The sequence below is a fragment of the Rhizopus microsporus genome (assembly GCF_002708625.1).
Source record: "Rhizopus microsporus ATCC 52813 unplaced genomic scaffold scaffold_12, whole genome shotgun sequence".
Classification (NCBI taxonomy): Eukaryota; Fungi; Mucoromycota; class Mucoromycetes; order Mucorales; family Rhizopodaceae; genus Rhizopus; species Rhizopus microsporus.
Genome location: NW_019671927.1, coordinates 730,565 through 745,261, shown reverse-complemented (window position 1 = coordinate 745,261; position 14,697 = coordinate 730,565). Strand labels below are relative to the sequence as shown.

The window sequence follows — 14,697 nt, the reverse complement described above, 5'->3', positions numbered from 1 at the left end:
CATAGGATAAATTTTAAAAGAGATAAAGAATGAAAAAAAAGGAAAAAAGGAAAAGATGATGGTCTCTTTTATAGCTTTTGTTTACGTGAATCATGTTATTTAGGCTGAAAATAAATGACTCGCTTCTCCTTTCTCCAATAATGTATGAATAAATAAATAAATCGCTCTCTGTCTCTTCCATATTAGAACATATTCGAGCATCCGAACGTCTCCTCTTTTTTTTTGCATATTTTTTTCATGGGCCCTTTTCTTCTGTAAGGCCTCTTGTTTACATAAAGTTGACCTTACATACACATATAATTTTTTCCATTATGGTTGTTTCACTTTTCTCATTTCCAGTACGCATTTTTCTATTTTTCTGGTCGTTTTATTTAAGAATAAGTGGAATTAAATGTACAAGGAAAAAGGTTGAGAGGGGACGGCATCCTTTAAAAATGCAGCTGATAGTAAACAAAAAATTAAGGCTTTTCTCAAAGAGCACTAGGCTACCGATTCTATGGAGCACACGCAATCAATTCCATTACAATCGTTATTTACAAATCAAAAGAATCCAGACATTATCATTCATTTGGTTAGCACTATGACTTTTTGTTAAAAAGAACCAAAATCAAATAAGCTTAACCTTCACGTATCAAGACTTGTTTATCAAGCACGAAGTATAAGCGATTAAGTTTTTGGCTTAGGAGCACATAAGAGTGTGTAATTTTTTCGTTTTATTTTTATTTTTATTTTTAGCGCACATGAAAAGAGGTAAAAGGTAAAAGGTAAAATGTTTATCCTCTGCTTCCTGTTGTTATATCCCTATATTTTCTCTTCTGCTTATGAAATATAGACCAACATTAGCGACGATTGTTATTGTGATAAATTTAACGACTATACGTTCATTTTTATAGTAAAGCAATGGGCCTTTTAAGTCTGCATAAACTATTTCAAATGGCGCTCGAAACAGGATGGGTTCCTAAGGTACTCGAGATACTTCAGGTAGCCTCCTTATTGTCATAGATACTCGTGTATTATGAATAAGGGGTATAATCAAATATGTGATTTATTGGGCGATGAGAAAGGTGCTTTTATAACATGAAAAAGAATATGAAGACATAAACGCATGAAATGGATAAAAAATAAGCTTTATATGCAGATAAACTAGTAGAAGGATAACTCAATAAGCCTTAGAGAGGAACAATGTGACGGCATAGCAGTTTATCACTGAAGTAACGAATGCTGTTATTTAGTCGATTAGGTGTAGCCTTTACTTTGTCGACCCCTATGGTTAATATTGCCAAGGATACTTTTACTTATAAACACAACAGTGCATGCGTTTGGTATTTGCTTTATTCATGATTAAGTTTAATTCTGGCTCATTTCATTAAAGGGAAAAGGTGCTTTAATCAAAAGCTCAATCTCACTTGCTTTTTTTTTTCTGATCTGATCAACAAAATAAGCTCGGAATCAGCTGCGGCCTTGGGTCAAAGCTATTTTTTTCAATTTGACTGTACCATCCTATGAATACCTATGTTTAGCCGTATTAGGAGTTGATGCTCTGGCTGGCATCACAGTGGTAAACCCAGCTATTCACATATGGGCGACCATCATCTTACACACACGACCGCTTGGGTCTCTGCCTTTTCTATTGATGATTCGGCTTCCTTTTACCTGAACAAGCTTTCACATAAGCCCTTCCCAAAGTTACCAGCGATGGCTGTCAGATGTAAGCAATGGGTGGATAGTCATTATAGGGCCCTGAATACCTTAACCACACACTACACATCCAACCACTTCTTCAAGACATTAATCAAGACCCTTTCATCCTCTGGTTCTCGTCTTGACAAAGTTTCATATAATAAATAACCCCAATTTTCTAGTTTCTTCTCTACATACATAGCTAAGGGGCTTATGATTGATTTGTTCATTCTTTTTACGAGTCTGTCTGATTAAAGATGCCCTACACTCGCTTCCACTTTCTTGGTGTTCAGCCGAACACACATCAGCTTTATAACCTCAGAGACAAAGTTTGACCCATTATCTGTAATGAACTTGCGGGGGAACTATGAACCAGAACGATGGAATAGATAAGGTCATTTATGATTGAGTTTGATTCAGATTGCTAAAGTGCAGCAGTAATAATCCACTTCGTGAGATATTCCATGAACACCAGTAAACAACGGTCCCCTCTCTCTTATGATATCGGAAAGAATGCGACACCCACTGCTCCTTATATTCCCCGCCAAATGTGCTGTCATGCTAGTTATGTCTTGTAAGAGCTGCTTATTTTTACTACTGCTGATTGATTGTAGATTCGAAAACACGCTTGAGCGTGAGATCAAGGACTTGGAAACGGGACCTACCAGGAGATCTGCACTCAAACGTCAATCCATGCTAAGGATAATTTTCATATTTTGTTTAGGAGCTTCGATGAAAATGATGCAATAAGAACTGTCCTAAATGCAGAATTAGACTTCAACTTTTCTATTCACGATCGAATATGTAGCACTTCTCTATGTAATATTAAAAAGGCCGCAAGGAACGGTTTCCGGACCGAAAGTCTGCCCTAAACTGCTCAATAGGGTTTAATATCACTATAGAAAATTTTGAATCCGAATCTACATTTTTATATACACCTTTACACATTTTCACACATTCCTGCACAAACTTCAAAGAAGTGGCTGTTTTATAAAATTTTCATGTCAAAATGAGAGCTCAGACATTTAAAGAATTTCATTGTATTTTTTTGTGGTGTACACTATGCGCACGAGAAAACCCACGAGAGGACTATGTTACAAACGCTACCTGTGATGTCGTCAACAAACCTTTTCAATGTATGGCACCAAGCTAGACTTGTGCAGAGAACAGACATATTTCATACTTCTTGATGTAGAGTATGACTTTTATAAAGTTTCAAAAAGAAAGAGATAAAAAGAGATGTTGTTATTTCTTTATTCTAATTTTATATTGTCAGTTCTACCAACAAAGAACCAAGGTCAATCACGCGCAGTTATGATAAATTCGTATTTTCTATCAAGAAATATCCCACTGGACAGCCTTAGGCTAGACAGACGCTTTGGTAGTGTGAATTTGTACAGTACCGCCACATGTATAGGAGAATAAGCACCCATATCATTAGCCTTCTCGTGGATTTCCTCCTGCGCGTAGTGTTCGCCTTTTTAAACCAGGACTATGGACTATCATATCCGATAAATCTGATTGGCTAATATTGTGTCCTGTATATTTTTTTGGCCATTTTTTTCTCTCTCTAAAACTGTTTATTGTAGTATAATAGAAAATTTATATGCTTACACAAAAGGATCTACAATTATTCAAATATGATGCATCCATAAATCGTCTGTTATCTTATACACCAATGCCAGCATTACGAAAGACCATTTCTTTATGGTTTGACGTTCCTGAATTATATCCAAGAAATAGGACAAGCAAATTAGAACATTATACGTCAGGCACTAAATACAAAAACAAAGTGGACATACTACAAAGAATTAAAGCAGTAGATTGGGTAATTTACACGGCAATACGTCCATTATCTTTATCTAAAACAAACCGTGTAAGATAGACAGAGGGCCTTTATGCTGTTCAGATCGCACAACTAGAAATACATAGTAAGCCTCAACATTGATTACTTGATCTATTCTTTTTAACTGGATCTATAGCCATGATGTCTAGATCTTCAGGAAGAAAATGGAAATTTGTTGAAATTGCTAAAGGTGTGTGTGTACGTGTTTTTTTGAAATCATGCTTACAACTTCATTGTAGAATCTGGTAAAATAAACACACAAATGGATATGACTACAATACAGCAACAATTAGACAACTTTTTGTCAAGCTTACAAGACTGTGTAAGTGATGAAAATATCTCCTTTGTTGTTTACTGAAAGCAAATCGTAGTATATTTATGCATGCAAGGATAAGAACCAAGATACGTATTGGTTTTATTTAAGGTTCTATCAATCCATGGATAATGAGCCAGTATCGACCAAACGACAACATGGATTTATTGTGTATTATCCTGAAACAGGATATTTACTTGTACATCCAGGGTGGACAAAAGAACTAAATACATATGTCATGGAGGCTATCTTGAACGTCTTTTCAGCAGACAAACTCATCATTAAGACAGTGGCAGCAGCAGAAATTGAGGAAATAGCAAAGCAGATCATGAACAGAAAATCACTTGGTGTGTTTAGTCAATTGAGAAATAATCAAACGGATGCAAACCCTTTAGACATTAGACAAAAGAGACCTAGAGGATTTGAAGACACTTATACAAGGCCTGGTGAACAAAGAAGACGTATTGTTCCTGTTGATATTGAAGAAATGAAGGCTCGATATGAAGCAATAAACAACCATTTTGGTTCTGATGCAATCGTTAGTTATCGATCACTTGATATCAACGTAAGACTGACAAAAAGTGCAATTCATAAATAATAATATCCTCTCTAGCTGGCACTTCCCCTTCAAGTGAGTGATAGTTTTGAAATTATAGAGACTGAAGATACAGAAGATGAAGAAGAGAATACGATAAATATTGATATCAACCTAAAAGGATTTAGTGTGATTGAAGGGCTTCGACAGATGGTTTTGGCAGGTACAATTCAATCTCCACTCCCTCCCTGGTTAGAGAATGTTGCAGCATCAGTTTCGAGCAAGATTTATATAAGCAAAGATGGCGTGTTAAAAGAACGTTATGAAAATGATAGCGATAATGAAAATTATGGAGTCGAAGATTTATTGGCAGAAGAAAGAGAGCATGAAAAAGTAAGGCGTGGAATAGGTGATTTGATTGCAGAAATAGAAAGAGAACAACAAGATACCCCTTTATAAATAATGATAATAATAAAAATGATGTTGGAGTGCTAACAGTAGCAAATACCAATACATGTCTAGCTGCTTGTATAAAAAAGACATGTTTTGTGTTAGTTACATTTCCTGTTGGTTGCTCCAAGACGGCTGAAGGATTCTCGTCTATATACTCCAAGATCACTTGCTTGTGTTCTTCGTGATGTATACGCGAGCGACCAGTTTTCTTGTGCTATATAAAATACTATCAGGATCTGTTTTGTACATTTGAGCCCATCTTTGAGCTGTGCGAACATGAACCCAGAATCCCTTGATCGCCGCTCTTTACGATTGACGCAAAGGAAGTTCCGCCAAGATGACCTCAATCACAAGCGCTCTACGCGTTCCTCTGTTCTTCTTATACACTGTCGCCCGACTATCTCCCTAGACCCCATCCTTTGGCTACCAATGACCAGGTCTGAGAGAAGTCGCTGTATACGCTGGCGCCTTGGTTGGTTTCCCAGCGGCCACGACAAAACCTGTCCTCAGCACTCCAACCAATCATTCACCAAAGCCCACACCATTCATCGTCTCCAGATGCACCGCTAACTTGTGATACCCGAAACAGTTTCTGATCCACTATCCTTCCTTTTGAACATGCTACCTATGAAGAAACCACGCTCCTTTCAAGCCGCTTTCTCATGAACCATCTGTTGGCCAGCTATATGCACTCTTCTTCTTGAACTTGACTACCTCCATCACCAAAAGCATCCGCCTTCTCCTTCCTCTCACCTTGGGCAAAAGCTCCTCGATTGGCTTCTTCCTTCTCCTCACTAGTGTATCTTACACTTGGTCCAACATCATTTCTTCCATAACTTTTTTATCCTTGATCCCATAAGGGTTTTTTAGTTACCAATTCTTTATTCTCTTTTGACCTGCCTTGAGCGAAGAAGATATATTATTATTATCGTGCGCCCACTTGAGGCTTTAATTGTAAATAAAACTGTTTAGCCGTATTTCCAAAAAATAATGACGCTGCTACTGAGACTGAATGTCGTGCTTTCCAAATTGAGACGTCGTATTGAAACGGTTGTAGTGTTATCAGAGTAATAATAAATACAAAAAGAATATGGCTCACTATCCTATCTGACAGTAATATTAACAGGTGGGCTGTCTTGGAGTTGAAATTAACTTAATATTAGAAATATCCCTCTTTAGTTTCTTTATAAAAGTTTAAATTATTTATTCGGGTTTTTCTATGAAATCAAAAGAACATGTAGTCATATTTAGCAATGCATACTCTTGAATAATCATCATGTAGATTTCTTCTATTTGATATGATTTCTTTGTTCCAAGTGTCTGAACCTGAAGCTTGTTTGAAAAATAAAAACATATAAAACCTATTTTAATTGAGTCCTTTTTTTGGTTCTTTACAGCAGTTATCAAGTGTTCCTCTGAGTGTTCAAAGATTCACCAGTCAAAACTAGCCTGTCCTCATGGTTCTTGCTCTGACTCGCTTGTCCCGCCCTCTTTGCTCTCTGGCATGTATCTGGAACGCTCCCCAATAGTCTCTTCTGACGCCCTGGGTTCTCTGTGTCCTCCGTTCCTTTTTTTTTGTTTTAACTTTCCTGGGTAGTTATCGCTACCCTCCCCAGAATGCACCTTGATGGTAAGTGCAACTAATATTAGGATATGTACTCTAATACTAACATACTTCTTCTCTCTTTTTCTACATATACTCATTATCTCTCTCCCTTTTGACATGATGTCGTTTATTCAAACATATTTTTCTTTGTCGTCTTTTTACGAAAATATTTTTTTATTTTACGACAATGTTTTATAAAATTAACGTCAATAATTAATAAAAACACAGTAAAGTATATCAATGATTAAACTTGACTGATCGCTGTTCCCTCCCTCTTCCTCTTTTTCTTCTCGCTCTCTTTGTTTCAATTAATAAGGTAAAGATTTATTTTACATTGCACAATTCATAAATCAGTTTCCGCAATCTGAGAAAGAAAAAAAAAAAAACTGAGGTATCCTTTCTTCCCCTTGCTTGTCAAAAAAAAATGTTTATGAAGCAAATTACTGAGATCAAGGTAGCTTTGTCTCCCTTTAATGCCGCTTCAAAATCTTCTAGGTAAACAGTTGAATATGAGTTTTAGATCTATAAACTCATTGCATTTATTAGATTGTTCTTAAACCACATCAACACTGATGCAGCACGTAAAGTCAACCCTACGATCAAAATAGTAACCGATGTCTTGAATGATCCAACCGCACCCTCTCATATTCAAGTTGCTTATAAAGACGGACAAAAGTTGTCATTAGATGCAGATAAGATGAAGATTAGCAATATTGTTCAAACTGTGAACAAGCACGCAAAGAAATTAGAAGAAATTGAAGAAGCCAAGAATTGGTAGTTTTAGCAAACGTTTAATTAAATTGTAAATACTATGTTGCTTTTTGCCCTTATTTCAAAGTAGTGCCTTGCATACATAAACAGCAAATGGGATGGAAGGGGAGAGAGAGACTTTTGGGTTTATAAAATTATGTACCTTTATCTCAGGTTTAATTGAAATGAGGATGAAATGAACAGGATGTTATGTTTCGACGATACTGTTATGCTTACATCATATTCTTTGAAACTGAACTCAGTTGAACAGTACTCTTCTATAGATGCTTGTTATATTAGCGCTAAATAGATGAAAGCTAGAGTTTTGTTTCTCATAAAGTCGACACAATTGTTTTTGGAGATATTTAAGGTAATGATAGTAGAGGTCAAATAACTGATCCTCACGAATGATTACTCTATACGCTTACGTAACTGTTCCATATAAAAAAAAGTCTTTTATGTATTAATAAGTATTAGCAATATATTAAGAGTCATAAGCAAGAATGGTGCCTAACCATTTTTCAACACTAGGCACATCCATCTTTTTACGAGCAGCATAGTCTTCAATCTGATCCTTGTCAATCTTGCCAACAGCAAAATACTTGCTATGCTCATGTCCAAATATTAAGCCACTAACACTAGCAGGTGGGTCCATAGCAAGTGATTCTGTCAAAGTGATACCTGTCTGCTCAGCAATGTCTCCCAGTTCCCACATCGTCTTCTTTTCAGTATGATCAGGTTGAGAAGGATAGCCAGGGGCAGGACGAATACCCTGGTAGCGTACTGAAAACATTTCAGAGGCTGACAGATGTTCTTCTGAGGCATATCCCCATTCTACTTTACGAACCTCTTCGTGCATTGCTTCAGCAAACGCTTCAGCTAGACGATCTGCTAATGCTTTGGCCATAATACTGTTATAGTCATCACCGTCCTTTTCGTATTGTTCGACAAGTTTTTCGCAGCCAAATCCAGCACTGACAGCAAACATACCAAGGTAATCAGGTATACCTGTCTCTTTCGGGGTAATGAAATCTGAGAGACAGTAATAAGGCTCATCGACGTCCTTTTCAGCCTGCTGTCTTAAACCATAAAATACAGCAGCTACCTCTTCACGGCTCTCGTCCTTGTAAATTTCGATATCATCACCAACGGCGTGTGCAGGATAGAAACCAACAATACCAGTAGCAGTGAGAAGTTTTTTACTGATGATCATCTTTAACATTTCTTGAGCATCGTCATAAAGTCTTTTAGCTTCAGCACCAACATGTTCATCATCAAAAATCTTGGGGAAGCCTCTGTTAGGGTATCGTCCACGAAGCTGGAATACTTGGAAAAATGGATTCCAGTCGATATGATCAACGAGTTTTTCTAGTGGATAATTGTTGTATACTTTAGTACCCAGGAAACTGGGTTTATTGGGTGGGGGACTAAGAGACCAATTGATTCGTAGTTTTTTCTCTCTGGCGGTTTCTAAGCTAAGCAATCGTCTTTCTTCTAAGCCTTCATAATACTCTTCACGCATCTCGGTATATTCTTCACGAATGTCATCAGCAAAGTCTTCCTTTAGATTATCATCCAAAAGGCTGGCGACGACCGGTACACTTCGAGAAGCATCCAAGACATAAATGACTGGTGAGGAATACTGAGGTGCAATTTTGACGGCAGTGTGCATCTTACTTGTGGTTGCACCGCCAATAAGGATGGGAATCTTGAGGCCAGCCTTTTCGCACTCCTTGGCAACAATGACCATTTCGTCAAGAGAGGGCGTGATTAAACCAGATAAGCCAATGACATCTGCCTTTTCTTCAACAGCTTTTTTGATAATTTGATCGCATGGAACCATGACACCCATATCAATGACCTTGTAGTTATTACAACCAAGCACAACACCACAAATGTTTTTACCAATATCGTGGACATCACCTTTGACGGTTGCCATCACGATGGTTCCGTTTCCTTTAACCTCTGTTTCTCCAGATGCTGCTAAATCAGCTTCCTTTTCAAGCTTAATGTATTCGACCAAGTGAGCAACAGCCTTTTTCATAACACTATTCATAGGATGAGGTTTAGATGAGTCATAGTTTGATATCATTGTCCTGTTTACCGAGCCGATCGAATAACTTGAGGCAAGAACATCTTTCCTTTACCAAAAAGATCTCCTACGACATTCATACCCGCCATAAGAGGGCCTTCAATGACATTAAGTGCACGAGGATATTTTTCTTTATCGCTACGGGCCTCTTCAGTGTCTTCAACGATATATTTCATTATTCCCTTAACCAAAGCATGTGTGATACGCTCTGTAACAGGCCATGTTCTCCATTCTTCCTGATCCTCATCTTTTTTTGCGTCCTTTGAATGCGCCTTTGCATATTCCAATAACTTTTCAGTCACATCAGGATCGCGATTCCAGACAGCGTCCTCACAAAGTTGAAGAAGATCTTTTGGAATGTCATCATATACTGTCAAAAATCCAGCATTAACAATTCCCATATCCATGCCCACTTTGATCGTGTGATAGAGAAATACTGAGTGCATGGCTTCACGAACCTTGTCCATACCACGAAACGCGAATGAAAGATTGGAAACACCACCGCTTACTTTTGCTCCAGGAAGAGTCTTTTTGATGGTCTCACATGCTTTGATAAACTCTACTGCATAGTTATTGTGCTCCTCTATATACAAAACAAGCTTTAGTTGTTTTGCTCTTTTATCCTTTTTTTTTTACTTACCCATTCCTGTAGCGATAGTAAGAATGTTTGGATCAAAGATAATATCATAGGGGTTAAATCTATAAAAGATCAGCAACTATATTTGTTTCCATTCATTTTGACAGCTTACCCCACCCTGTCTACCAAGATACGATACGAGCGAGTACAAATCTCGACTTTTCTATCAGCTTCGGCAGCTTGACCAACTTCATCAAACTAGTAACGTGATGAGTATATATACAAAACAATATGGATATAAGACTTACGGCCATAACAACGACAGCAGCGCCAAAACGCTTGATAATCTTTGCTTTCTTGATAAACTCTTCTTCACCTTCTTTTAAAGAAATCGAATTTACGATACATTTGCCCTGAGCACAGCGAAGACCGGCTTCGATAACAGCAAAGTTGGAAGAGTCCACCATGAGAGGCACACGAGCGCAGTCGGGATCGGAAGCGAGCATATTCAAAAACTTGGTCATGGCTGCCTTACCGTCCAAGAGGCCTTCATCAAAATTCACATCGACCACTTGAGCACCATTTTCAACTTGAGCGCGTGCAATGGCAAGAGCCTCTTCGTACTCATTCTTGAGGATATGACGGCAAAATTTGCGAGAACCAGCAACGTTACAACGTTCGCCCACATTGACAAAACCTGTGGTTTCGTCTACACGAAGCACTTCAAGGCCAGAGAGCAACATGACGTCCTCCTTTGATGCTGGCTTTGAACGTGGAGAGTATTTTTTACAGACTTCAGCAATTGCTTTAATGTGATCTGGTGTTGTTCCACAGCATCCACCAACGATTGTCACGAGCCCTTCTTTTGCAAAGGGTTCAATGTTTTTAGCCATTGCGTCAGGACTTTCATCATATTCACCCATAGCATTGGGTAAACCCTATATCGAGGCAATTTGATGAGCAATAGGTCTGTGTAAGAACACAAAAGGCACTTACAGCATTGGGATAACAGATGATGTGAGCGTCTGTAAATCGGCTAATGTTTTGCACAAATGGCTTCATCTGCGGCGCACCCAAAGCACAATTCAAACCAAAGGCCATAGGCTTTGCATGTTTCAATGACGTAACAAAAGCCTCTCCTGTTTGACCAGACAAGGTTCGACCACTCTGATCTACAATGGTTCCTGATATAAAAATAGGTACCTTGGGTCGTCTTTAAAAAAAAAATAATAAGCTATCCATTTCAAAGGAGAACCTGTTCACTTACTGATCTTCTTCAAACACTAAATCAATAGCAAAAATAGCTGCCTTGGCATTTAACGTATCAAAAATGGTTTCTACCAACAAGATATCCGCGCCACCATCCAAAAGTCCTCGTACTTGTTCAGCATAGGCAGTAACGAGTTCATCAAACGTAACGTTTCTGTAAGCGGGATTTTCAACTGAAGGCGAAATGGAACAGGTACGATTTGTGGGACCGATAGCACCACAGACAAGTCGCCGAATACCGGTTTCCTTGGTGACCTAAATAGTGAAATGGAATTGTTCAATTCATGCAGCAAAATTCAACAAGTATACTATTTTACATCTTCACATGCTTTTTTTGCAAGGGCTGCACCTTCCTTGTTTAATCTATAAGCGTATTTCTCTAGACTATAATCTAATTGAGCAATTGAAGTAGAACTGAACGTGTTGGTTTCGATCATATCAGCTCCAGCTTCGAGGTATTGACGATGGATAGTGTAAATAGCGTCTGGCTTGGTCAAGGTCAACAGATCGTTATTTCCTCTCAAGTCTGTTTTCCAATCAATGAATTCTTGACCTATTTTTTAAATGTATGCGTTGAACATATGCATTAAGTGTAATATATTTTTTCTAACCTCGAAAGTCTGCTTCTTCAAGTTTTAGTCGTTGAACCATTGTCCCCATAGCACCGTCAAGGAACATAATTCTTTCAGACAGCGTCTTCTCAAGGTATTCAAAGGTATCTGTAAATAGTTAAATCATATTGTTTTTTAAAAGAAAGTAAAAGAGGTACCCATATTATATTCTGTACACAACAACAACAAAAAAGAGAGAGAAAGGAGAGATGAAAAGTGTCAATTGCGATCACTGTCAACTTTAATTTTGAGCCAATCAAAACGCTTGATCAATAACGAATCACGTACAAACAAGATTTACAATCTTGAAATCATATAGCTCTAAAAAAATTCATAAGAGCGCAACTTGTACTTTTTATTATTAAATAAATATTTAATGCCCAGTTTTGAATTTTTGACTAGAACTGCTCCATTATATCCTCATAAAAAGAGGAAGCGTATAGATAGATACATTGTTCATTACTAAGCAATATCCGTTCATTATATGCCTGTGCATATCGATTACACTTTATATAAGTGCAAGATAAAAACTTGCGTATTTGGTTGCAACTTTTTTATTGAGCAAAGGGAAAAAATATAACGATATCAAGGTATTGAGCAGGACCACTCAGCTACTGTGTACCAGCCACCAGTGTGATGTAATAAGCATATAAGAAACCATTTACCTGCTACAGATACAGTCACTGTTCCTTCATACGTTTGATCTTGAGGTTGATACATCAGTTTGTAAAGCTTTCCATTGGGACTCTTAATGGCCAGTTTATGATGAACTGCCTTGTAGTCTGATCTAGCCCCTCTAATACAGAAATGATAGGTCTGGAGCGGATAAAGTTGGTAGCATTGCGGTTCTTGAACGTAAAACTCATTATAATCGGCATAGAGTTTAACAAAGTCAAAGGGTGAGCACTGTCGTTCGGATGTGACTCGGACACACATGGCTAATGAAAAATGAGTTTTACAGACAACATCTTGCTGAATTGCTGCATTGTTCGATGGTATGATTTTCGGTCCAGCATAAACCTTTAACCAACCGCCGGTTTGGTGAGAGGGCAAGACGGCCTTGACCTTACATATGCGGCTGTTTCTGTCGTCTGTCAAGCACTGTGCCAAACCTCTAGCAGTACTGCCATCGTCTGCCTCGATCTCTGCGTAGCAGCTTATATTCGGCTGTACCTTCATACTTAGATAAAATATACCATCTTGATCCTCTGATGATTGGTGTACATGGTATTTCAGTACACGCAGTCTGTGCCAAAAGAATGTATTTCGAATATATGGCAGACTGAAGAAGGCGTAAGGCGTTATAGAGGGAGAGATGTATTGATATTTCTTCTGTTCTGGTAAATGAGTCATGACCATATCGAGAGGCAAAGTCAAGAACCAATGCGGCTCCATCTTGTTATCATTGTGAGGATGGAATGGCGATGCCAGCCAACAATCGACAAACCTATATTCTCCTTCAATTTTCACTGCGAGAGGACAGTCAAGTTAAAAAAAAACCGACTGGGTGACTGATAAAGGTCTTACCTGCACACCAAGCATGATTGACAGGAAGCGGTTGTTCGGCTTTATCTATAGTATCCATTGGAGCTACATGATCCAGCAATTGATTTTTTATTATTTTTCTTTGACTAGAAAGCGTATCCTTTTTTACCTAACAACCTTTTAAATACCCATATATCACGCGAGCGTCTTCAAACCCCGCTGCGATCACCATATCGACAAACAAACGAGCCATGCCAAATGCTGACTTGCAGGTCCTTTTCTTAAGAACTTGTTCAGCTGCTTCATTCATATAGTTTGATAACAAGACAGCTTCCTCTTGAAGCAGTCCCATTGAGTCCAATCGATTGATTATCGGTGGTTCATCTTCTTCCTCTGCAGAGTGAGCAATTCTGCTCAGCCTTTGTTTCAACAATGACGGTTTCTCTGTCTGTCGATGATAGTACTGTGCCAAATAGTTCTGCTGTTTTTGCAACAGAAGCAGGTCAGTTCTCTTCTGGTGATACTCGGGCCTGATGTTTTGGATAATCCATATGAATAGAGCGCGCAATCTGAATAGCTCTCGACGGTATGGTCTGACAAGGAATTTTTGAGAGAGAATAGCTGGTGTCAGGAGTGGTCCCCTTTGTTGTACGGTTGACGCATAGGTGTCTATTTGAATAAAATCAGACTCGTGGAACTGAAGTCCAGTCTTGTCGGCAATGTTTCGAGTATGCCTGATAAATAAATAAGCTATATGAGTTGGAAATATGTATTATTTAATACCTCAACATGTGGAAAGGAGTACTGTCACGATCATGTTGTGGCTCTGGTGTGCTAGACCTACGCAGGCTGATTTGATAGTCTTGCTTATGCTGTTCACTTGATGCTTCTTCTAATTGAGTGCGATGAGGCTGAAGTAAGCCTCGAATCTTTTTAGTGATGTTTCTCTTTAACGGCTCGTTTTCTCTTCCAGTTCGAGGATACCAAAAAGTTGGTGTCAGTGTTCTGGCTGAAGTCGGAGTTGTGGTTGTAATAGTTACAGGAGACTGAATGGACTGAGTAGGTGAGTTACGTATGAATTGATCATCGTAAGGATATCTTTTGGGCCTTTTTTCGTAAGCTTCAGGGGGAGTAGAATTTATATGCTTGGGGACTTTGGTTCGACTAGGATATGCTGTTTCAGCGCATGCATAATCTTTTGCATGAGGTGTAACCTTCGTCACAGGAACGGGTTTTCTGTGTATTCTTCGATGAAGAGCAGGCGAATGCGTACTGTGAGATCGATTGATAGTGCCAGTATAGCTACCATTACTACTGCTCCTTGTAGTCGTGGTGGTGGCAATACTGCTCGTGCTGACTTGGCTGTAATTGTCTTCGAATGAGAGTCGGCAATTGATATCATGCGCTGACTTTGCAAGTACTGGAGTAGACATTGAATAACCAGGAATTATTCCGTTCATTATCTAGGATAATAAAAAAG

At 38.4% G+C, this 14,697-nt stretch overlaps 4 protein-coding genes across 4 annotated transcripts; 2 read left to right on the top strand and 2 right to left on the bottom strand.

The window, feature by feature from the left end:
• Positions 1–3,363: 3,363 nt before the first annotated feature.
• On the top strand, positions 3,364–4,879 carry RHIMIDRAFT_29911 (uncharacterized protein). Its single transcript, XM_023614316.1, has 5 exons — positions 3,364–3,611; positions 3,663–3,716; positions 3,766–3,848; positions 3,898–4,404; positions 4,453–4,879. Exons 2-5 carry the CDS (start codon positions 3,665–3,667, stop codon positions 4,831–4,833), a joined length of 1,023 nt encoding a protein of 340 aa, XP_023464815.1. The 5' UTR covers positions 3,364–3,611; positions 3,663–3,664; the 3' UTR covers positions 4,834–4,879.
• Positions 4,880–6,828: 1,949 nt separating this feature from the next.
• On the top strand, positions 6,829–7,531 carry RHIMIDRAFT_293272 (uncharacterized protein). Its single transcript, XM_023613969.1, has 2 exons — positions 6,829–6,928; positions 6,980–7,531. Exons 1-2 carry the CDS (start codon positions 6,858–6,860, stop codon positions 7,209–7,211), a joined length of 303 nt encoding a protein of 100 aa, XP_023464814.1. The 5' UTR covers positions 6,829–6,857; the 3' UTR covers positions 7,212–7,531.
• A 46-nt stretch (positions 7,532–7,577) lies between these two features.
• RHIMIDRAFT_314507 (5-methyltetrahydrofolate-homocysteine methyltransferase) lies at positions 7,578–11,926 on the bottom strand. The gene is made up of 10 exons (XM_023614940.1): positions 11,891–11,926; positions 11,733–11,840; positions 11,439–11,674; positions 11,120–11,376; positions 10,849–11,065; positions 10,161–10,790; positions 10,025–10,110; positions 9,916–9,974; positions 9,288–9,858; positions 7,578–9,231 (listed from the first exon to the last, which is right to left on the bottom strand). Exons 1-10 carry the CDS (start codon positions 11,892–11,894, stop codon positions 7,668–7,670), a joined length of 3,732 nt encoding a protein of 1,243 aa, XP_023464813.1. The 5' UTR covers positions 11,895–11,926; the 3' UTR covers positions 7,578–7,667.
• A 391-nt stretch (positions 11,927–12,317) lies between these two features.
• RHIMIDRAFT_244952 (uncharacterized protein) lies at positions 12,318–14,650 on the bottom strand (the record flags this gene model as incomplete). Its single annotated transcript, XM_023610128.1, has 4 exons — positions 12,318–13,201; positions 13,260–13,322; positions 13,395–13,951; positions 14,001–14,650. The coding sequence occupies 4 exons, from the start codon at positions 14,648–14,650 to the stop codon at positions 12,318–12,320; spliced, it is 2,154 nt and encodes a 717-aa protein (XP_023464812.1).
• Positions 14,651–14,697: the final 47 nt, after the last annotated feature.